We start from the raw sequence: 23,215 nt of genomic DNA on the forward strand, positions 1-23,215 counted from the left end.
TAATTGAGTTTCAACGCTTAGGAGTTTCAGACCTGGCTTGTGTATGATAACCCAGGGGTTGAGGAAAGTGAGTGGACAATGCAAGGATTGAGGCATGAGGAAGAAAATGACCCCGTGACTTTCTCACTCCTGTTGATAACATTAATGTCATTTAGTCTTTAAAGACTTTAAATCCATTAAAGTCACTCACAGAGAGCCTGTGTATTTGTGCAGTTACTATCTAGAGCATATTTCATCTAAAGCATAGTTCACTTTGCTGAGAAACACAGCTCAGCTCCCAGCAGTTTTATATGGAGTAAAACTCACAGTTGTTCCAGCAACCCGGGACTTGTTCAACACCCCAGACTGTTCCAGAAACCCGTGCCAGATAGAATACCACCTTGTAAAAGTGTACTGAACCCCTCTATGGCTCTTTTCTTGCTGCCCTCATTAGCTATGCCTGAGCACTGTCCTGGATTTGACTGTAGAATCAGGTTCAGATCCAGTGGGTGCAACTTTGAGTTAGTCTTCTCCCTCACTTTCAATGTTCACCTTTTCCTGCCTGGTCTGGTCAGGCACAAGCCAGACTTGGTGCAGAGGGGGAATTTGGTTTCATATTCTTGCTGAAGTGTCCGTGTAAGCCAGCCTTAGAGGATGACAGCAGGAAAGGACTGGTTAGACATTGTTTATATGTAGGAGAAGTGTGATTCCCAGTTGAATGTTGTTCAGGTCCGCAAGTGGTTACTGGGTGCTTGGTTTCATGACTGCAACCTGGATGCCTTCCTGCCCAAGACCAGGCTGGTAGAAAAGTTGCATAAATAACGTGTCATTTGTTAAAAGAGAAAGCTAAGAGTCTTTAATGAGAGTCACTGGTGTCATCTATATATAACAGAGTCCTGTGACACTGCCACACCAGCCTGCTGAAATGATTACATGTTCTGGCTTGACCTTATTGTTCAGACATCCTAAAAGGAGTTGATGGCATCTCCGGGCTTTCTGTTGTTCTGCTTTTGAGACCTGTTAGCCAGGAGTACAGCTGTGGTTGCCTGAGGTCGATTCATCTCCGTTCCTTGTTTGAGGAACATGGGACACAAAGGGTTCAGCAGAGGTGGAGAAGAAGGGGACTTTGCTTGGCTGGGATTTCACATTGTGATGGGAAACAGCTGGAGTTTATTTGGGAGAGCCTGCCTCCAGCAAGCCTGTGCCCATGGAAGTGACTGACACCTGCATCCAGGGCAGGTACTCAGGTCTTTGGATAAATATATAGCTCTGAGTAAGGCAGTTTCTTTTTTAGGCTGGGTGGGGTATGCCGAGTGAAGTGTGAGGTGAGTAATGAGTGCAGGTTTTTGTAGGATTAGCTCTTTTCTCCGCCAAGCAACAGGCAAGCCAAAGGCAGCGAGCACTCAGTGTGTGTTTGTGCCAGGCATACTTTGGACATGTTACTTTGCTGTAGAGAGGCAAGTTGTCTCTGAAGCATTTCCCTTGCAGAGCACCTATTAAAATGATAAAAGCTGCCTGTTAGTTCCTCTCTCTACTTTACTTCTTACAAGCTCCTGTAAGCCTTCTTCTGGTGGTTATTTTCCTCCCTGCTTTGGGGAATACTTGTTTCTTGCAATCTTGTATGCAGCTTTCTCCAAAACCTTGTACAGAGGCAGAATAGCTCTGTGATGGCCAGTCTGAAGTGCACGGGTTTATTGCCAGCAGCTCTACTGCTGGAGCATCTGATCTCTAAATACTGAGTTCCTAAATACTGCTGCAGCTAATCTCCATCACAACACATGCAGTGTTTAACAGGAAAAGCAAAAGCAGGGAGAAATTGAAGAGGAAGGACCCACAGTCCTTATTATTCCCTTCCAACTTGAGATATTTTATGATGTAGGACAGTGTTATAGAAAGCATCCTAAAACTTAGTAATGAATTTTAGAGATTCGAAAGAAGAAAATCTAAGGAGCTGAAGGTGAGGAAAGATGGGTAGCAGGCGTTAGTGTCGCAGTGACGCTAGACAAGCTTCCGGGCTGTGTAATTACGTGTTTATAGTGCAGATAGGGGTGTCTAGCAGTGGAAGAAGATACAAATGTTGCTGGTAAAAGGGGAGAATGAGGAAGATGTTCTTTTCAGTGGAAGTGGGAGAGGCAAATACATTCTGTAAGGGTTGAAGACTCACTCTAGATATCTTTGCTTCCAGCATGAAGAGCCATGCATGGCGAGTGTGTCTTGCAGAGGAGTTTACTTGTGGAGTTGGCATGTGCAACAACCACTCCTCCATGCGTAAGCACTACATCCTGTCTTGTGAGATACATGCAGGGTTTGCCAGGGCTGTTGTGCCCAGAAGGAACAATGTGGGGTTTTGTCCTGTATAAGCAACGCTTAATTAATTATTAGGGAGTTTTTCAAGTTTCGGGTTGCCTGGTGTTTTGCTTTGTTGAGGAGATCCTTTTGATGAGGGTTTTGGAAATTCCTCTGATACCTGTAGTTTCAGGGAATGCTTTTTCCCCTGTCCCCTCATCTTTCTTAGTCAAGCAGGAAGAGAGGGGCAGAAGCCTTCTTTTTGTGGTTTGTAGAAAAGCAACCATCCCTGAACACATGCACATCTCCTGACTGCTCCCCAAGAGCTCTCAGATTTAGTCCCGTGGCAGTTCAGTAGTGGTATGTATACCGTTGGTGCAGAAGGGATGGTATTATTCTGAAGGGCTATTTTAGGAACAGCCAGAGACAGATGTGCAGGGTAAATGGAAAAAATAAGCAAGCAGAACATAAATATTTTGTTTCTTCTCCTGATTCTTTCTTTGTGTGGTCCTCTGACCTTGCAGATCTACCCCTTAAAGTAAAAAAAAAGAACTACAAGACTGCACCTTTTCAGCTGAGCTTTCCTCAGGCTATACTTGGCTCCCTTTTCCAAACCACATCAGAAAAGGACTTTGTGTTTTCCTGCAGCCCTTGTTTGCACTGACTCCGGGAAAGCAGTCTGGGGCTGCTTGGAATGGCAGGCCAGGGCCATGGCCCCTCACACCCGTCCCCGAGTGCAGCAGGGCCCTATTCTTACATCAGAGGCAGGATTGGAGCAGGGAGCACCCCATCATATTCATGCTGGGAATGAGTGACTGTTGGATCTGTTTGCCAGGTCTTCCTGCCCCCCAGGTTTCTCCAAACAGTGGGTCCTGGAGATTAATTCTCATGAAGGTGCCCTGGATGAGTCTGTCACCAGTGGACAAGTGGTAATATCTGAGAGCAGAAATAGTTGCTTTAATGTCTGTTTTCACCCAGAATACTTCTCTTGGTATTTAAGCAATCCTGTGTGTTCCTGCACAGATGGGAAGCACAGTGCACATACTAAGTAGTTTTAGGATGGAAAATAATAAATCTCACAGAGGTCGAAATTAAGTTTTTTCTATAAGGCTCATATAAAAACCTCTGTCTCTTCTTGGCTGTGGATAAGTGAAGCCACAAAGAATTAAATCCTCTAAAGGCACTATCTTTCTTGTTGTTTCTTCTGCCTGAAAGTGAGGGTTATCTGCTGGTGGTGATGCTGATCATCAGCACATTGGAGAGTGGGAAGCTGGAGGGAAGAAAGGAAGGAAGCAATGCTGAGAGCGCTCTCCCACGTTTCTCCTCCTATCTTTCTACTGCGCCAGGTTCACTCGGTGCACCAGGACTTCAGAAAATATTAAAAGGATAAACTATTTTTGGGGAAGGGAGGAGGATAATATTAAATAAACAAGTTTTAGCATCCTCTGGTGGCCTTTGCTATGTTTTTAAAGATTTATGCCAAATGCAGGCTTTATTGGAGTTTGATCAGGTAAAGCTCAGTTGTTATGGGAATGTCTTTGTTCATCAGTTTTCTTGCCTGCTTTGAAGCCTTCGTCACATGTTTCTTCTATTAAGGTGCTTCTGTATTTATGAATAAAGTCCCTGCACCCTTAAAAAAAAAGAAAAGCTTGTCTTTTATGAATAAACATTCAAAAAAATAAATAGGCGCCACCACAAAGCTGGATGAGTGGAAACCTTCACAGGGCAAAAAGCCATCGTTCAGAGAGCATTGTGGTATCTTTTTTTAAGGTAGTTTTGCTATGTAGACGGTCAAGCAATAACAAGTAATCATTACCGCTTACGGAAGCGGTGCCGTGTTTCGTTAACACATCATAAAACGTCATGCAACAGAGGTGCTGGTTTTGATCGTTGTCAGAGGCTGCTGTGGGTGTGGGTCCCTGAGAGGCTGTGGGTCAGGGGCATGTGTCACAGAACGTAGTAGAGTGCAGTTTTGGAGCAAGCAGTTGGTGCCAGGTTGGGGCACATTGGATTGCAGTGAAGAATTTGGAGCAAGCAGGAGCAGACCTTTGGTCTTGCTATGTTGAGAAGGGGCCTGATCCATGCTGTGGGCTCCTATGGAGCTTGCTCAGGGTCTAGGAAGAACCGTCTACTTTACAGACAGTGGTAACCCCCGTTTCTTTAAGGGCCTCTCTCGCTACTTGGAGGTATGAGCAGGAAGATGCTGTGGAACATATTACCCCATTATGAGTCAGATTTAAATTTAAACCACAGTCGGTTGTTCAAATACTTTCAATTCAGACAGTGTTTTGTCTTGTTTTTCAGTTAGGGAATACGTTTAGAGCGAGCTACTATAGATGTGGGCCAAATCTCCGCGGTGCAAATCTGAGGCAATTTACACTGACTGCAGCAGAGCTACTCTAGACTGATCTCCATATAATCCGGAACAGAGGGGCCTTGCTCTCTTTCCTTGCCAAAAAAGTGCTGTCTCTAATGCCATGGAAAAAAATAGCAGGAAGCAGGATTTGTGGCTGCAAGCTGGCGCAGGAAGTCTGTATTACAGATATCACCTGGGGCATTTGATTTTAATCGACTGCCATCACTCTGACCCACATCTAAAGGAGTATATTTGGATCTCACAATTCATGTATTGCTGTCCTGAAGCCAGACTCTTGGGATCTGAAAGGTTACAAGGTTATGTTAAATGACAGATGTACGGTACAGTGCTCTTTGAAGTACCAAACTCAGTATAAAGTGTGGGCCTGATAACTTTCTATTCTACCAACTTCCTTCTCCTTCCCTGGCCTCCTCAGCAGCAGATCAGGACCACAGGAAGTCAATTTGCAGTGTATTTAATCAAATTGCTGCTTTGTCCTTGTTCTAGAACCCTTTTTTGGGGGCTGAAATACTGTATTCCCTACCAGAAAAAGTCAGTATGCTGGAAACCATGTGTGCAGTACTTTGGCAAATAATCTGTGAGCGTGCACAAGGGGAAGTATTTATCGCTGTGTCATATTCACTGCGATTTGAGAGCTTATCTCGGATGCAACTACCACTTGCCAGGAACAGAGCAGTTATTGAAGATGACTTAAAGAACTATACAATATCCCTGTTAGCTAGTGGCATGAGCCAGTGCATACTCCCAACTCAGTGCTGCTGTGCATAGAAATCTGGGGCACTGAGCTGATAGATTTATTGCTATTTGCAGTGTGTATACATTATGCATTGGGAAAATGAGCCAGGAGATGGCATGTCACTGTTGGACGCCAGATCCACAGGCCAGCTTAAATGTGTCTGTACCAATGCCCACAGCATGGGCAACAAAGAGGAGGAGCTGGAAGCCATTGTGCAGCAGGGAAATCATGACATGATCATCATCACAGAAACATGGTGGGATGATTCTCATGATTGGAGTGCTTCAATGGATGGCTTACAGGCTCTTCAGAAGGGATAGGCAAGGAAAAATAGGTGGTGGGGTTGCATCAACTGCCTGGAATTTCATGTTGTGAGAAGGTTGAATGTTTTGTGGGTGAAGATCAGGGGAAAGGCCAACCAAGCAGATATCCTGGTAGGAGTCTGTTATAGACCACCCAACCAGGATGAAGCTACAGATGAAGCATTCCTCAGACAACTGGGAGAAGTTTCACAATCGCTTGCCCTTGTTCTCATGGAGGGCTTCAACCTACCAGATGTCTGCTGGAAGTACAACACCACAGAGAGGAAACAGTCCAGGAGGTTCTTGGAGGGTGTGGAAGATAACTCCCTAACCCAGCTGGTGAGTGAGCCAGCTAGGGGAGATGCGTGGCTGGATTTGGTGTTCGCGAACAGAGAAGGACAGGTCAGTGACGTGATGGTTGGAGGCAGTCTTGGGCAAAGCGATCAGGAATGACTGAAATGAGGTCAGGAAGAAGGTCAGCAAAACTGCTACCTTGCCCTTCTGGAGGGATGACTTTGGCCTGTTTAAGGTGCTGGTTGAGAGAGTCCCTTGGGAAACAGTACTGATGGACAGAGGGGTCCAGGAAGGCTGGATGCTCTTCAAGAATGAAATCTTAAAGGTACAGGAGCAGGCATTCCCGATGTGCTGAAAGTCAGACTGGTGGGGAAAAAAGCCACAAGTTGAATCACGACTTACGGAGAGCAATGCAGGCAAGAGAAAGGGAATACAGAGGGGTCACCTGGGGAAGAAAACAGCATGTAAGAAAAGTCCAAATATTCAGGTAACAGAAAATTTCATGCCAAAGTGTTGCAGTAAATGCATGTGAGTATGAGATATGGCTGTCAGGGACAGAACTGAGGAAGAGGAGGGAAGATGAACACAGGAGTATCCTGCAGGATCTGGGGGATTTGGCTGGAAGACAGGAGAACCCACTCTGTTTTTGTTGACTTTGGCTCCTCTTTGTTGATATTTTAATAAAACACAATGTGCCTCTGGCAAGTTAAAGCTAAATGCTAGATAAGTTTACAGGATTTTTTGTTTTGTTTTGCTTCATTTTATATAAAATCTTTCTTTGGAGCTATCTTAAAATCTCCTAAACAGCAGGAAATTGCACTCAATATTTCTGAATCTTCCAGGAGAAGGACCCCAGACTCTCCGTTCTTGTTTACTGCTTATACAGTGCAGAGTCTTCCTGCTTGCTTAAGCATAAATCAGGCTGAATGGCCTCAGGGCTGTATCCCCAACTTACACTGCACATGTATCTTCAGTGGCAGGAGGAAGGCCCTGCTGGGGGAACAAATGGAGGGGAAATCCCTTCTCAGGATCTGTTCTCTCCCCAGAGCTCATCCCCTTACCACAGGGCAATGCAATGAGTCAGTCACAGCACTTCCATGACATCCTTGACTTCCCCTCCCTTTCTGACCTGCTTTAGCTGCTCATCTCTTTATCCCCCATTGCACTTCACCTTCTTTTACCTTTAAGTGAGTAGCGGCCAACACTGTAAGAGAATCCTGCTGCAGCTGTAGCCCATCCAGATATAAAACGGGTTGGGTTATGTGTGCAATATGTTCTTTTTATTTGCAAGTTTGCATGAAGAACGTGTCTGGCAAGTTCTGAGCAGATGGATCAGAGAGCTATGGGGTTTTTTTAAAGCTTTGGCAAGTACTCCATACCTTTGTATTTTGGCAGGAGCTCTGCATCTCATATACTAGTCTCTAAAGATTCTGCCCTCAGTTTGAGCCTTATTCAGAGACCTTTGCAAGTAATGGAAAGACTTCCATTGATAAGCAGGGGAGCTGTAAAGCCCTTTTAACTCCATAGCACTGAAGGCAGAATCTGAATTACTCTTTTGCAGAAGTGGTTACAAGAAGAGCTTAGAAATTTGCACCGAGATTTTTGCACTTAGTCTCTTGCATTAGTGGTGATAAGAAAGCAGCTAAGATTTTGATAGCCAGTAGATTCCTAGTTACCTGGCAGAAGGTATAATATAGAGCCTTTGCGATTTATAATGTATGTTTCCACATATAATGAGTAAGAAACTGGAGAGATTTACAACAGAATTAAGGGTTTACTTATCCTTGTGTCCAAGATAGGATCGAAGACATCAAGCTCAACCAGGAAGTGAGAAAGGACTGGGAATTAGCATGGTCTTTTTTTAACCTGAAGCTTCAGAAAGGCCTGGATGAAATCTCTGCGAGCTGTCTGAGGAAACACTTGTAATCTAGAACCAGGCAGTGAGTGAATCTTTCAGTGGGGTGAATAGTACATAAGAATTTGGAAACCTCAAGTGGCTGCTTGTGGTTATTCCACTGCAGATGGTTAGGCTGGAGTCCCCTGAAGGTTTCTTCTAGTTCAGGTTCCCCTCAACAGCAGTTTTCAGCCATGATAGCTGTACTTAACCTCTACTCTGATGTTAACCAGCATTAGCACATCATATACCACTGCATTTCATTGTTTGTGCTTACTTTGAGCTTACATGTCAGGTTATTTCCATTACTTTAAAAGGAGCTTGAAATTCCAATGGAAACCATGGATAATGACTGATAAGTAGGAGAAAGATTGGTGAGCCTGCCGAGATGCTGTAACACTCAATAACATCACAGGAGTCTGACATGTCAGAGAAGAGAAGGGAAGGAAGGAAGTTACCAGGGAGCCAGCAGCATCTGGAGGGAGGAGATCAGAATGCATGGAAAGGAAAAACCGATTAATCGCAGGTTTTTACAAGATAATGTCATATTTACTGCTATTCAGTGGTTGCAGAACCCACACTGACTGACAGCAGTGACCCTCCCAAGTTCCAAGGCAATGCAGCAGACAGGACAGGTTTTTTTAAGTGGCCATATGATCTTACTATGTTTTGAAAGTTCATCAACTTGTTTTAAGAAACTCTAAGTCACCCAAAGTATTTCCTAACAGTTGGCAACTGTAATTCTCAAACCCAGCTATAAAATGCCCTTGTTGTTGCTAAAGCTTGGCCTTTGATGTGCCCTAGGGTGTTCTTGGCTGCAGCTGATCTATGTCATTGATGCATCAGCCTGTGTGCCATCACTGCTGAACCACACTCAGTTGTTTTTTTGTTTGCTTGCTTGCTTGCTTGCTGGGGAGCTGATGAATTTATTAGCCAATTCTGTTCTTCTGTATCCGATTGTGGTAGCTATAGAAGACCAGAAGTACTTACTGACCAGACTATCGAATCTGAAATAAACTGAGCAAGTTGCTGTTCTGGAGCTCTAGTTATTTGAAAGAACCAGTGTGTCTTTCAGGTTTTTTTTCCTTTTAGGTGTGTCATGAGTCATGAAAACAGCCTGTTCTGGTGTCTGCTCTCTGTGTTTATTATCTAGAATACATACACTGATGTGTTCATTCAGTTATCCGCTGCTGTAGCTGCCTCTATATATTTGAGAAGGGGTGTAGGCAAAGGAAAATTTGAGCAAAATAATTATGTTTCTATTAACAGAGTCTTGGGGTTTGGAGGGTTTTGGGGTTTGTTTTGAACCAGTATAATTACAGTGACACCAAATGCAGCTGCTCTGCTTATATCAGCCTCTGATACGGCCCATTTTTTAAAGGAGCTGTGTTTCTGCTACTTTTGCAAACATTCTGCTTTGTTTGTTATCATGAATTATATAGTGTTCTCTGGGTACTTTACAGTTTATAAAATACAAATGAGGACAATTCTTGTGCTTTATTTTATGTACAGAACTGTGTTACTTGAGAATGTAAATGTGTACATATGGATAAACAATTTAATCCTCTGGTATTTTAATGAAGATTCAGCTACTTGATACTTATTATGAGTTAATGCTCTCCAGTTGATCTGAAAAATAAGCATAGCAAGTGGCAGAAGTAATTTAAAGACCAGTATTTTCTGGAGACTCAACTTGTCATTCTCCTGAAACCAGTTTGTGACAACACCAAAGCTTTCCACTGCTGAATGCCCTGGTCGCGGTGATCTGGGATATGCTCCCAAGATAGCGTCCTGGTCTGGCCTCCTCTAACGGGCAAGAAGGAGCAGAGACAGATCCCTGCTGGCAGCAGAGGGTGTCCCTCTTCAGAGGGAAGAGAACGCCTTTGCAGAACCAGTGAAGAGCAGATTTCTGTCGGATTTATACAATACCAGAAATCTGGCAGGCCTCATGACGGTGGCATGTGAGCGCTGTCATCACAGAGGTCCCCGGCTGGGCTTCCTCAACATGTGTAGCTATACAAGCAAGAGCAATGCTTTGTTTGCATCTGGGTGCTTTGTGAGCCCTGTTCTGCAATTAACTGTGTTGTCTGTTCTTGTGCTTGGTTTTCCTTGATGCTACATGCTGACAGTAAGTGCATGTGTGTGATATCTAGGGGATTTTCGTGGCTATTTCTGAGATTTTTCCCCAAGGGTTGCTTAGAAGGTAGAAGATTAATTGATGAAGGGGCGATATGTAGTAGCCATAGAAGAAGATATCTAGAAGGCAGGTCTTAACTGTATAAGGTACTTTGTCAAGAAGCGATTAACAAGCATTTTAGCTATTTGATTTCCTGTGAAAGGGAGGAATCCTGTAAAAAAAAGAGGGTAGACAAAACCAAATTGTTCTTACAATTTAAATTGTCACTACTGAATGAAAATCACTCTGCTTACTGGGCTAGAAGTCTGCTGGATAACCTTGTGGTAACACTTGCACGTTTATTCAGCTCATTCCCACATGTGATCATATGCATACGTTCCCTGTGTAATCCTTTATTAGAAAAGGCAGTGTTGGATTATGTTGAAAGTGAGACCAAATAAACGCGTGTACCTTGAAGATCATCCCCATGTTCAGATAGATGTTGCACAGCCACAGTTCTGAGTTTGTTGATCTTGAGCATTCACTCACACGTGCAGTTGTGCATCGTCAGCTACTTTTGCATTCAGGTATTTAAATGTGTCACTCAGAAGTGAGTGAGATGAGGCTGTGTGTGTTACCTTCCACTCAAACAAGTGATTGAAGCTGTCATATCTACATGTAGATGGTGTTGGTACTCTCCCCACCCCAAAAGCCCTAGCCATCCACATCATGAGCCATATGTACACCAAAAATTTTCGCCTCTTTAAGGGGGAGCGTATGGATAAGGTGCCAGAAGGAAATGAGAGGGGATTAAAGGGGAAGTTTAGCTCAATCTTCCTTCTCCCCTGTGGTTGTGGGTTCCCCCCCCCGTCTTCAGTTAATATTTTAGTGTGCTGAAAACTCTTGCACAAAGACCTTTTAAGCTTCATTTCGCTCCTGGAGGTACAAGTTGTTCATCAACATTTCTGATAACAGTGTTTGATGTGGTTACAATGGGCTAAGCATAAAGGTAAGGCAGTGTTTATAGGAAGGCAAAGCAATGTTTATAGATAAAGGTAATATCTCTTCTAAGACCAATTAGTGAAGTTGGAAGAAGTAGACAAGCTTTCAAGCACGAAAGCTGCAAGGCACAGAAAAGGCTTTTCTTCTTTGGTTTGTTTTTTTTTTTTGCAACTATTTGATCTAGTAGAAAGAAAGTATTGGAAATACCGGAAGAGAAGTTTTTTCAGTGGGAATATATGCTTGAGGGTTTATTCAAAGAAAAACGTATGTTGCTGATGGGGAAGTTAAGACCAGAAATGTCGTGCAAAGGGCAAAGATGCAAATCAACAGGGGGAAATGGCAGAACAACCCAGAAAGGCTTATCTCATGTAATAGTTTCTGGAAGACTCACTTGAAGAACTATTGTAGCTATAAAAAATTATGATGGGTTCCTACAAAGAGGACTCTTTGTTTAGCACAGTGTAGAGTGCAGTTGCTTCAGTGTGGATGGAAACACATAATTGAGTCTAGGAAAAAAAGTGAAGAGTCCTTCGTCAGGTTGTTTTGTGGGAAACAGTAATCTGTGAGGATCCAGCATAGGATTTTATCATCCATTAGCTTTCTACACGTGAAGCAACGTAACAGAAAAAGAAGTTAGAAGTGGTGACTCTAGATCATTCTTGCTTACATGCAATCAAGTTGTTAAGATAGTACATTGCCCTAATACCGTAAAGATACTTAGCCCAGGAGAGATTGAAGCAGAGGTGCTAATTTCGTTATGTATGGCATTCATCACACTTAACAGCCTCATTCCTCATAATTTTCTTCCTGAACATGCAGCATAACGACATGAAGAAAAGCCTTACTTTCAGATATCATAGATACCACAGTATGGATAATGTCAAGATCTTTCAATCCACAGTGTCCTACAGTTGAGAAAACTGCAAATACTTCTCTTGTCATTCTGTTCTTCAGTGAGGATGAATGTTCTTTGTACCACTGGATATTTGCAGTGGTGATTTCTTGTACATTTACAAATGCCTTTCATGCAAGGTATACACTGCCAGCCCTTGACTTTGTCTTTTGGTGGCTGTGGGATTGGGATAAAGACATTTTATTGTGGATACCAAGGCACAGCTGAGTCTTCAGAACATATCTTAGACCAGTTATAGTTAACATCAGGAGATTGCTTTTGTCACATTATTTGCTTTTAGATCCTTAGATCACTTCCAGAACTGAGGTATGCAGTTTCTGGAGTCTTTGGAAAGATATGACTGTGCAGAAAGGAAGAGAAATAAGCCAAGTTCTTGTGTCCCATTTGCCTCACACCCCTCCACTCCCCAACACATCTTTGCATAATGACAGCTGCATTACATCCTCAGAAACACTCGAGTTGACCTGATAAAGACCAAAGGGAAGGCAGAGTTATATTTGTACTTCAGTGGGACTTTCCCAGCATTGATTACTGATTCTCTCATCCCTCTGGCACTTCTGAGCAATGGTAGTCCCCTCGCTGCTGCCAGACGCTCTGTAAACAGTTGTTCAAACACTTTGTTTGAAGGCTGCCTCATAAAAAGAAGTCCCAGTGTTCAGCGTTTGCGTGCCCTCAGTTTCTACTGGAGAACTCAGCATCGCCTACTAGGGGCACTTAGTACTTTTTTTGGATTTGGACCAACATCATCTCATCTCTTTTTGCTATGTGTTGATCAGAAAGAAGTCAGAGAGCTTGCCATGCTGCTGTTGTTCTCATATGACAAATATTGTGGGAGCTGCACTGTTGGCCTTTGGGAGGTCCGGCACTCCGCTGAAAGAAACAAGGAGACTTTACATGTTGGACAAAATCTGGCATTTTCAAGTCTGCTTTTCTGCTTAATTATGAAAAGCCTAATTTTATCATGATGACATAATTTCACACCTCTTTTGAAATATTTTTCTTTACATGTATTACACAGTTTCACCATTGTTTTATTCCACCAGCATTTGCTAGATATGAGATTGGTCTGGGCTGAGAAAACAGAAGGAAACAATGAGACATTGTCAGTTACTCATTTGGAGATGGATTTGAATGGCTGAAGAGAGGAAGATCCCAAACCAATATATGAAGTTGAACATCTGGCATGCCAGAAGTTAACAAAGTGATGTTATCGTATGGTATCTTGATCGGAGGTGACTTAATGTTGCATGGCATTCCAGCCTCCTGCATCACAAAACTGTCAACATAATGATAACCAGGAAAACAGAAACCTGTTAGCAGCCGGCAGCCTGGTTGGTTTTGTCCTAGAGTTAGGGTAAATAGTAGCAGGCTATGCCTGTATGTGTGAAGGCACTCGGTGTATTGTTCAGATAGGGGAGGACTGTGGGCATATGAAATTCTAGGCTCACAGTGCTGTGTCTTGGGTTCCTTTTGCACAGATATTTATTTTACTGTATGGTCAGTAGGAAGCTTGGCTGAAACTTGACACAAATACAGCTGGCATCAGTGTTTGGATAAAAGCAGCATCACCTTGTTGTACAAACCCATGTGTGGCCACAGTTCACGCCAGGCTGGCCCTGCACACCCCCAGGTTGCCTGGACGGACAATAAGTTTTCATCTGTTTACTGTATGACTAGTACCTGAATCAGAAGGAAGGCTGGGAGCATGAGTAAAGCAATGCCATACAGATGAGCTACGGGTGATCAGTATCTTCAGAGTACAGATACATTGTACAGGCTTCACTTTAGCACGTGATACTATGCTATTACTGAAGAAGGTAAAATAGCCTCTTCTGATGTTCCACTTACTATGATCTCTTGACCACTGATGTTGCAGGGCAAGTTTTTGTGGCAGTCTTTCTATGTGGTTTCTCTAAGAAAGGAATGTGGTGGAATGTTTGCTCGGGAGCATAAGCTGATTTCATTAGGGTGTTTTTATATCACTTACCTTTCCCCATTCACCCTAAGAAAATTCTTTCTGAAAATGTGCCCAAATGTACATCTGTTCCATAGAGGTTTGAGCTGTAATAGTTTCTTCTGCTATTTTATAATGTGGGTAGTCCATTTTAATAAAAATCAGGTAAATGTTAACCCATAGGCCATCATATTTGTTGTTTCTTGCAGGTTCTAAAATCTAAAGAATTATCATCACCAGGACAGCGCTACATTGACAGCAAAGTAGTTAAAACAAGAGCTGAAGGAGAATGGTTGTCTTTTGATGTCACTGAGGCTGTACACGAATGGCTGCATCACAGAGGTGACAAGTGCTCTTTGCCTTCACTCCTGCCCTAACTGCTCCTCCATTAACTCAGCAGTATTTCAGGGTCATTCCATATCTAAAAAAGCAACTTACTTTTATGTTTTGCAGACAGGAACCTTGGATTTAAGATTAGCTTACATTGTCCATGCTGCACCTTCGTGCCTTCCAATAATTATATCATCCCAAATAAAAGTGAGGAGCTTGAAGCAAGATTTGCAGGTAATGAAAGAAAAAAAAACTTTTTTAAAATGTTGTGGTACTTACTAATGAGGAGGGAAACAGCCATTACTGCCTTTCCATATAGCATTCAGCTGGTTGAAAACTTGTTCATTTGAGAATTTGGATTCTCAGCTGGTAGGAAATGGCATTGAAGGCACAAGGGTAAAACCAGCAACTGAACTATTCCAAAACCAGGTGGCATGAATAAGCCATCGCCTTCCATGAATGCATCTTCTATGTCCTTAAGTGTCTGTGTTACAGTTTGCAGCATGCACACCAGATGCACTGTGGGGTGTAGGGGAAGGCTGTTACACAGTAGACAATCCGCTGTTGGCTAGTCATGAGAAAACTTGCTGAATCCTTTCAAGATAAACACTTTGACTGCTGTCCATCCTAGCACTGTAGTGGTTCAAGCTTAGGACAGAAGGCTGTTGCTGGAAAGTAGAGTTAGGATGGTGTTTAGCACTCATGTAACTGCTTGCAGTAGATAGCTGTGTGAGAGTTAGGTGTTAATTTGAGTGTTAAACGCAATTGAGTGAATTTGAGTGTTAAATAGTACTCCTTGTGTGGCAAGTTTCCGAAGTACAGGTAGGGCAGCAGCTGGCTGCTTTGTTTACAAAGCACCCTCCTTTGTCCTTACTGAGTATAGGGGGTCACAGTCTTTGTGAGTACCTGCATATGTACTTGCAGCTCTCCCACTATCTGTAGCTGCTCTTGGATTTGTTGGTTTGGGCTTTTCTCTGATCATAGAAGTAATATTTTAAATTACTCCGAGCAATGGCATCAGTCACTTTGGGAAGAGCTGAACAGTAGGTTCTAGACGTGTATAAATGTCCTGCACTGTTCTACTGCCATTCTACTGCATTGTGAGGTTGAAGAAACAGCAATGGTATGCCTGTCTGTGTGCTCCTACTTCCAGTAGTGGAAGTCTGATTTTCAGGTGAAGTCAACAGAACTACGTTAGTTAATATCGATTATCTCTATATATCTATATTGGTGTGTAGAATTTATTGCAAGATATCGGTATGTTAGTTATACACAGTATATTTTTATGCCGACAGCTTGGTAAAAAAATTGGATTGAGTGGGCATTAAAAAGTAAACAGTGTGTGGTTAGGGTTATGGTTATAAGTGCTTCTTATGGACAGCAGACAAGGTGATATAGAGTAAATATATCAAGTTCACATAAGCTCCCTTGTGTTTTTAAGCCATTAAATTTTCAGTTTCAAAAGGAAAATGTTATTTAATTGACCATGCTGTAGTTAACCATCCACCAGTACATATAAAACTACGGCAATATTAGAACCCAAATTCTGTTTATGCAGTTCTCATTAAGTATATCATGATTTGGTTCATTTGTTTTCCAATGATTTGGCTATATTATTCATCAAGTATTAAGCTTTTCTAGCCATTGTTTCACTGTATTGGAATTTTTCTCTTAAGTAAATACATGAATGTATGATTAAAGCCATCATGTGTATTTAAAAACTTTTTAGTATTATTTAGTCACTGTAATTGCAAAAGTTACAAAATCAAAAGTGTATCTTTTTAAATAACATCTGGTTTAGGAGATTAATTTTCAAAAGGGTCTTAACAACAGGCATAACGTGAGCTGTGAGCTTTTGCCTGTGCTATTGCCATGTTCAAGAAGCTAGTAAGGCAGTTAGTGTTTCAAGAGAAAATACAAAATGTGAGGTCATGCACTGACACTTTAAGAAGAAATATTTTGATCAATGTTCTTGCCATACCCATACAAACGAAGGGGCTAGAATAACTTTCTGGGGAAAATTAGCACATTTATATAACCTGGCAATAGGAGACAGGGAATTTACAAGTGAGATTGAGAAAACTGATGGACGGAACTGAGCAATGGGAAATGCAGGTGAAGTATCCAGAGCAGCTTTAATGGTGTTACAAGGTTTTCAAGGGTGCATAGCTGTTAAAAAGATGGGAATATTGCCCTAAGTGAAGTTGCACAAGCATCATTGCTTTGGGCCATTTGAAACTAAGCAATGCAGATGCAGTGATTGAAATAATCTGTTACTCATTTCAACAGTTCTGGTAAATGTGCTGAAAGGCCATTAAATGGCTAACCAAATGTGGGAGGGCTGAACAATAGATAACATGAGAACTGTGAATATCTTAGGGATCTTGGGTTGAATTTTACCCCCACTTGCCCAGTGAACATGCTGATGCCAGCATTTCTGAGAGACTTTTTTTTTAAGAGATGGTTTATTTAATTTGTGAAGAAAAAGCAACACAATGTTTATCACCAAAATGTATTTTTTGAAGGTATTGATGACTACACATATTCCAGTGGTGATGTGAAAGCTTTAAAGTCCAATAGGAAAAAATACAGTGGGAAGACCCCACATCTTCTGCTAATGTTATTACCCTCCTACAGACTTGAGTCGCAACAGCCCAGTCGGCGGAAGAAGCGTGCTCTAGATGCTGCCTATTGTTTTAGGTAACTATGCAACTATATTCCATATACTTACTCAGTAGTACCAGTCTGTGAGGTGTAATGCTGTTGCTTATAATGTTTCTTTACGGTTGGCATGTATACAGAGCTTGCATCCTCATTGTGGACTCACGGGGTCTATGTGCAGCAAGTATCTGCCCAGCAGTCTCCAGTCAGACAGTGGCAGATGGGGAAGGTTGTGGCCTTAGAAAGCAGAAGCTGAGTTCTATCTGGGATGATTCCCAAACTCATCAGCCCCATAATGACAGCCAAATTATCACCTCTGTTCTGCTCACCTACTTAAAAGAGGCCACTCAGTAGGTCCTGGAGAAAAACACTGGTTCTCCAGGGAAACCATTAGCTATGTCTGTATAAACAAGTCCTGCCATGTCTAAGCATTCAATTTCAGTTACATAAGCTACTGTTTTTGTGATTTGTTTGTGAGTTCCTGGGACTCAGACCTACCTGCCTGCCTGCAAAGCATCATTCAGAGAGCAAGCAAGTGGATTATCTTTATTCCCTGTGTTGTCTTTGTTATGACTGATGTGTTTGTCTGTGTTTTATTTCCCAGGAACGTGCAGGATAATTGCTGTCTGCGCCCACTTTATATTGACTTCAAGAGGGATCTTGGCTGGAAATGGATTCATGAACCTAAAGGATATCATGCTAATTTCTGTGCAGGAGCCTGCCCGTATTTATGGAGTTCAGATACTCAGCACAGCAGAGTAAGTAATATTTTTTCTGTATTTTAGCTTCTATTTTATAACTGCAGGGTGAACTATGTTTCTGGGACTGACATCAACACCAGTGCCCAAAGCTTGTATTTATTGCATCAGCAGCCAAGGATGATGAAACGTGGCCCTTTAGAGTGACTTCAGATGACCTCAAGCTAGCGTTGAAGCAGTAGGAATGTATTGGCCTTGAGTTTTTGTGTTCTTAATGTATTCATTGATACAACATGCAGATGGATTGGATGCTTCTGGGGAGCATGAGGTTGCTGTAGCTTTAGGAGGCTGCCTGAGAAGGGAGCTTTCATGATGGAGAATGAGTGGAAGATGACACAGTAAGTTTGGTCAGCAAAGACACTGAGGGAAGCATTATTAGAGTAACAAAAGGGCTGAGTCACACTACCTGGTTACCACCTACTATGACCTTCAGTTGAATTTCATAAAAATGTACTGATAGATGGACTTTTTTTACTCCAAAATGCACATTCATTTTTGTACTTTGCAAACCTATATGCAAAGGAGGAACCTTGTATCTGAGATGCTGTCATAGTCATCTGAAATGGGACTTCTTATTTTAGGGATTAGATGTGGTATTTTAGCCAACTACCTTAGGATGAGTAGTACTCTGCTGAGAAGTGCTTTTTTCTCTCAACTGTCAATAAGGAAGTTTAGACAGTAAATGCAAGAGGCAGACGTACACACCACAGTTGTCATAAAGCAAGAATTTCACCCTCAGGTCCACATTAAGAATGATGTCTTCCTTTTTCGAGCCTCCCTTAAAACACCAGATGAAAGTCAGCCAGCAGGGAGAACTCTTCGTGTCCAAGGGGCAGTTTGTTTTCCCGTTGTGCTATAAAGCTATGATAGCATGTTCATCCTGAGCTTACAGACTCGGGTATAGATATCTTTTGTAGCTGTCAGTGGCTGTGGCATTGTACTATTAGCAATGTCAGCAGGCAGAGGTGTAAATTAAGTATGTTTCCGTGCTGATGTGGAATAGTAGTGCACACATTTTGGAGCAGCACTTGTTTTTAAAGGAAAGAGGAAGAATAACTGTCATGGTCACAAATACGTGGTTTGGATAGTTGCCCAAGGAGTCAGAAGTTGCTTAATAAAGTAGTTAGTGTTGCTGTCCTGAACAGATCTTCTGTCTCTCTAAGCTGCAAATGTTGTGTTGAAGTTCTAGGAAAAGGTCACTTGGTGTTTGGCAAACACATTAATGGCATCCTCAGAAATGCCTATGCATCATCAGTGGGTAGCCCCACATACTTCCCTTGCAGAGAACCATGTATATGAATCCAACGTGACATAAAGCACCAGCGCTGCTAACTTCACCACAGCTGGATCTCAACAGGAGTAACTGCAGTTTGAGTCCTGGTGCTTGCAGGGTGGCATTAGATGAAGTCAGAAAGGAAGAGCAGAGCTTCTGCTCTGATGGGCTCTCTTTTCTCTTTGCTGCACTTCTAAAGCCAAAATCCTGTAACAGCAAATGACAGTCTGAAGACACAGATAAAAACCGTTCAGTTTCTTCTTTCCATATCAATACAGTGTGTGTGTTTATTCAGAGGGCTATGCTTTCAAGGCAGGCTCCAGGCATGAGGTTTAAGACTATGGATAAAACCTTAGGAAACTCAGGCAGGTCATGACATCAGATTGAACAGAAGAATCATAAAATATGTTAATATCCGGGAATCTTCATACTGCTTCCACTGGGATTTCTCTCAGGCACTGTCGGAGGAAGCGATGCAGAAAGGAATTTGCTCCTCAGTGGCGGGAAGGCATGAGGTGGCTGTCTTAAATCTGTTTTCCTTTCTCCTAGGTACTCAGCTTATATAACACCATAAATCCAGAAGCTTCTGCCTCTCCGTGCTGTGTGTCCCAGGATTTGGAGCCCCTTACCATCCTCTACTACATTGGCAAGACACCCAAAATCGAACAGCTGTCCAACATGATCGTAAAGTCTTGCAAGTGCAGCTAAAGAATACCCCTGAAACAGTGTGACGTGTGTGTATTATAACCAAGGAAAAAAGAAAGAGGGAGCGAGAAGGAAAGAAAGACAAACGAAAACCCAGGTTCATCAGTGTTAAAAAGAAAAAACAAAAAAGGAAGAAAAAAAGTGGTACTAGACTGAACTGTTTGAAAGTTTGTTTTGTTTTTGTTTTTAAACTGGCATCCGAAGCAAAACATTGAAGGCCTTTATCCGACATTTCACCTACACATAGTGTGAGATAGACAAGAAGCAAAGTTAAAGAAAAAAAAAGAAACCTTCAAAAAATAAACACTGGAAGAAATTTGTTAGTGTTACTATGTGAAAGGAAAAAAAAACAGGAAAATCCCATGAAGTGGAGTTGCTGTATCTGTCCCGTGCCTTACTTGATCTCTCTGTATTGTTACGCAATAAGCATCCTACCCATTCCTCTTAGTTGTAGAGTTAACAGTGAATTATTTATTTGTGTGTAAAAACTATCAAATGAACATTTCAGTATCACCATTGGAAAAAAAGAAAACCAGCCAATGAGGACAAAGTGGAGACCAAATAAACTGCCAGAAATGCATATTAAAGCCTAAAGGAACATGAGCTCAAACAAATCAGAAAAGTAATGGTTAGTTTAGTTCCATTAAAATAGAAATCAGTTATTACATTATTGCGAAACTCTGCCTTTAAAATAATTATTTTCCATGCCAGCTGCCTAGAGAGGCTTCTTGTAAGGTCTCGAACCTTTGTTTTAAATACTGAATAATTTACTAATAAAGGACACTCTGTTTCAGTCTCAAAAACAAGTCTATAAGATTTTTTTTTACTGTAAATGATTTAAAATGTCAGTTTAGTAAACCAGTGAAATATTTAACATGTACTGGTCTAATCTTCAGACCTTAATATGTTGCTGTATAGCTATGCTATGGGATTTTTTTGTTCTTTTGGTATATGTAACCATACCTAGAGTATTACAATAGGTGGGTAGTAAAAGCCAGCTTAATTGGAAACATATCTGTAGATCTCTATTTGTAAACTATTAAAAAAATAAGTATGTGTAATGTGTAAATTTTCACCGTATTTTTGTACTCTGTAATACTGTCAGCTCTCATGAGTTTGAATTTGAATTTGGGGCTCTTTTTGATCACTCAGAATCATGTGTTTCCCTCTAGCTGGCCAGTATGAGTAGAGTCCCTATATTTTGACTTGCACTACAAATACATGTTTTATAATAATTGCTATCCATGTGCTTTGTATATTGTTCATCATTATGACATAAGCTACCTGACTCCATTTGTTTTTCTGTTCTATAAAAAGGATGGATTAAAGCAATCTCTCACCTCTCCCCCCTTCCTCTCCTTCCTCAGTTGTTCCCATTTATAACACTTGGAATCACAATGTGGTTTGGATTCCTTGACCTTCTTATTTCATTTCGGCTATAGACATTCAAACAGATGGGCAGGGAGCGAGATGTTGCCAGAAGAGATGTCCCAGCCTGGCTGAAGCGAGGTGAAACCTTGCAGGGAATGACATTCACCACTGTACAGAAGGCTGGTAGGAAGTGTCTTGGCGCAGCTATGCTGCGAGTGGGATCAGTCTGTGGTCAGAGGCTGTGTCCTTGGCCTTGCACACAGCAGGGACTTGTCCCTGCAGTTAGTCTGTGGGACTGATCCCGCTTCTGCTGCAGGGAACAGAGATTTGCCTTTAACTTGGCACGGCAGGCCCCTATAGGCTATTGGTGTGTGTGTGTGAGGATTTGCAGGATCAGACCCGTGATTTTTGCAAGTTTGCCAATTTTTGTTTTTCAATTGAGTTCACATTAAAGCTTCTTTTAAAAAATAATAAAAAAGGAACTTGGGGTTCCCAGGATTTGGTTTTTACACAGGTTTAAATATTATAGGAGTAAAAAAAAAAAAAACAAGAAATGAAAAGTTCCATGTTTATAGTTCATTTAAAAAAAGCTCCAACCTAAATTAGCACAAAACATCTTGAAAAAGGCACATCCAGTTCATTTCACATGACAAATGGTTTTTGCACAGCAGAGCTGGAAAACCACGTTAGAAACATACTACTTGGATGAGAAGGACTTTTTCTGTCATTGACCCGAGTGGTGTCAGGAGGACATTCCTGAGCTTGGTGTTGTCAGCTCCAGTTTTGAGAAGTGCAATGTTCTTTGGCTTCAGCAGAACACTGATGCAAAGCTGAAGGACCGCAGTAGCTTGCATACACGCAGCTCCTCGGGACTTCAGGAGAGCCTGTGCTTATGGCTTAGATGGAAACATAGCCCCACAGATGATCTAATCCCACCCGTTGACTCAGCGCAGAGGAGGAGGTATGTTAGACTTCTGATTTATTTAGTGAGTTGAGATGAACAAGTGAAAAAATCTGTCCTGCTAACACTTGCTTGAGCCAAACTTACTCCAGTGAGAAGATGCACTGAACTCAGTGAAACTCCTCAGGGTAGGAAATACTCTGGATTTTGCTGGATACGGCAGCAAAATTAGTTTTATCAGGTTCAGTACGAGAACTGTATTTTTGTTGGACAGGAAAGGAGACAAGGATGAACGCGTTTTACAGAACATAAAGACGTTTTTGCAATTCCCTGTGGTGGGAATGCAGCTCGAAACAAGTTTTGAAGCTTGAAAAAGTGGAATAGGAGATAGCGTAGTTGTCCAACTATACTCACTATGCGCTGGACGCAGCTGAAAATTTCGGTTTGGGTTTAGAGTTTTGCTCTAAATTTAAGTATAAAACTTTATTTCTCCAAGTCATTACCCCAAGAGCAAATACTTTTTACTTCTTTTTTTTTCCTCAAAATGCACTGATGGTATTTGAAATACTCTGTTATAAAGCTCCTACTTTTTGTTTGATTTTTTTTGTTCATTAGGCATATATTTCCCTTTAATTACCAAGGATGTTAGGCCTGATCCTACAATGTGCAGAACTCATGGGTGAAACTCCCCTCTACAGAGTTGGTTAATGTGAGTCCTAAGCACCACTCAGGTCTGATGTTACTCCCCTTGGATGATACTGAGATGGATCTGCAGCAGGGCTTTGTGGTAGGGGCTTTACCATGAAGAATTGCCACTGTCTAAGCAAAGTCCCTGAGAACTGGTGGGAAATGTTCAGTACCTGGAAAGGTGGGATCCAAGGGGTTGGCTAGGGCTGAGAGGGAATCTTAGCACTTAGCTGGGTGGGGTAGGACAGCCTTTTTTATGTGTTTAGCATGAATATAATTGTATGGTTGGCATGGTTTAAAGAAGAAAAAACCCAAGGAACTTAAAGGACAGCTGTGTTGTACTTTGGTGATCGATTACTCTGTATTTTAACACATTGTATGTCTGTTTTTGTGGTGCTCTAGTGGTAAATAAATTATTTCAATTACATGCTGGTGTTGCTTTCATATGGTAGTGTTCTGGCATAGGCGATTCCGCAGCTCTGGCTCAGTTTAATCCCTGCAAAGCCTGATTAAGTGTGTGATTTTAGTGTGTGCGACCTTGGCGTGGTCCAGCACAGGCTGAGATGAAGAACAGTCATCCAGGGTGAGCGTGAATCACAACTGCTCTAAGGATTGCTTCCCCCTTAGCCACTGCAGTATATGGGTTGGTCTATAGGCAAGAAGTGGCTTCTGCTTG

The 23,215-nt window shown here is 42.0% G+C and overlaps 1 protein-coding gene across 1 annotated transcript in view; it reads left to right on the top strand.

Annotated features, from left to right (window-relative positions):
• TGFB2 (transforming growth factor beta 2) overlaps window positions 1-22,964 on the top strand; it is a 65,704-nt gene extending 42,740 nt beyond the window's left edge. Inside the window, exons 3-7 of the mRNA XM_062605991.1 lie at window positions 14,063-14,195; window positions 14,307-14,417; window positions 16,709-16,883; window positions 17,449-17,602; window positions 19,425-22,964. Coding sequence (XP_062461975.1) covers window positions 14,063-14,195; window positions 14,307-14,417; window positions 16,709-16,883; window positions 17,449-17,602; window positions 19,425-19,583 — 732 coding nt within the window. The 3' untranslated portion in view covers window positions 19,584-22,964. The remainder of the gene's footprint in view (window positions 1-14,062; window positions 14,196-14,306; window positions 14,418-16,708; window positions 16,884-17,448; window positions 17,603-19,424) is intronic.
• Window positions 22,965-23,215: the final 251 nt, after the last annotated feature.

The sequence above is a fragment of the Pezoporus occidentalis genome, unplaced genomic scaffold (assembly GCF_034315485.1).
Source record: "Pezoporus occidentalis ecotype Australia unplaced genomic scaffold, CSIRO_AGI_Poc_V1 ctg93, whole genome shotgun sequence".
NCBI lineage: Eukaryota > Metazoa > Chordata > Aves > Psittaciformes > Psittacidae > Pezoporus > Pezoporus occidentalis.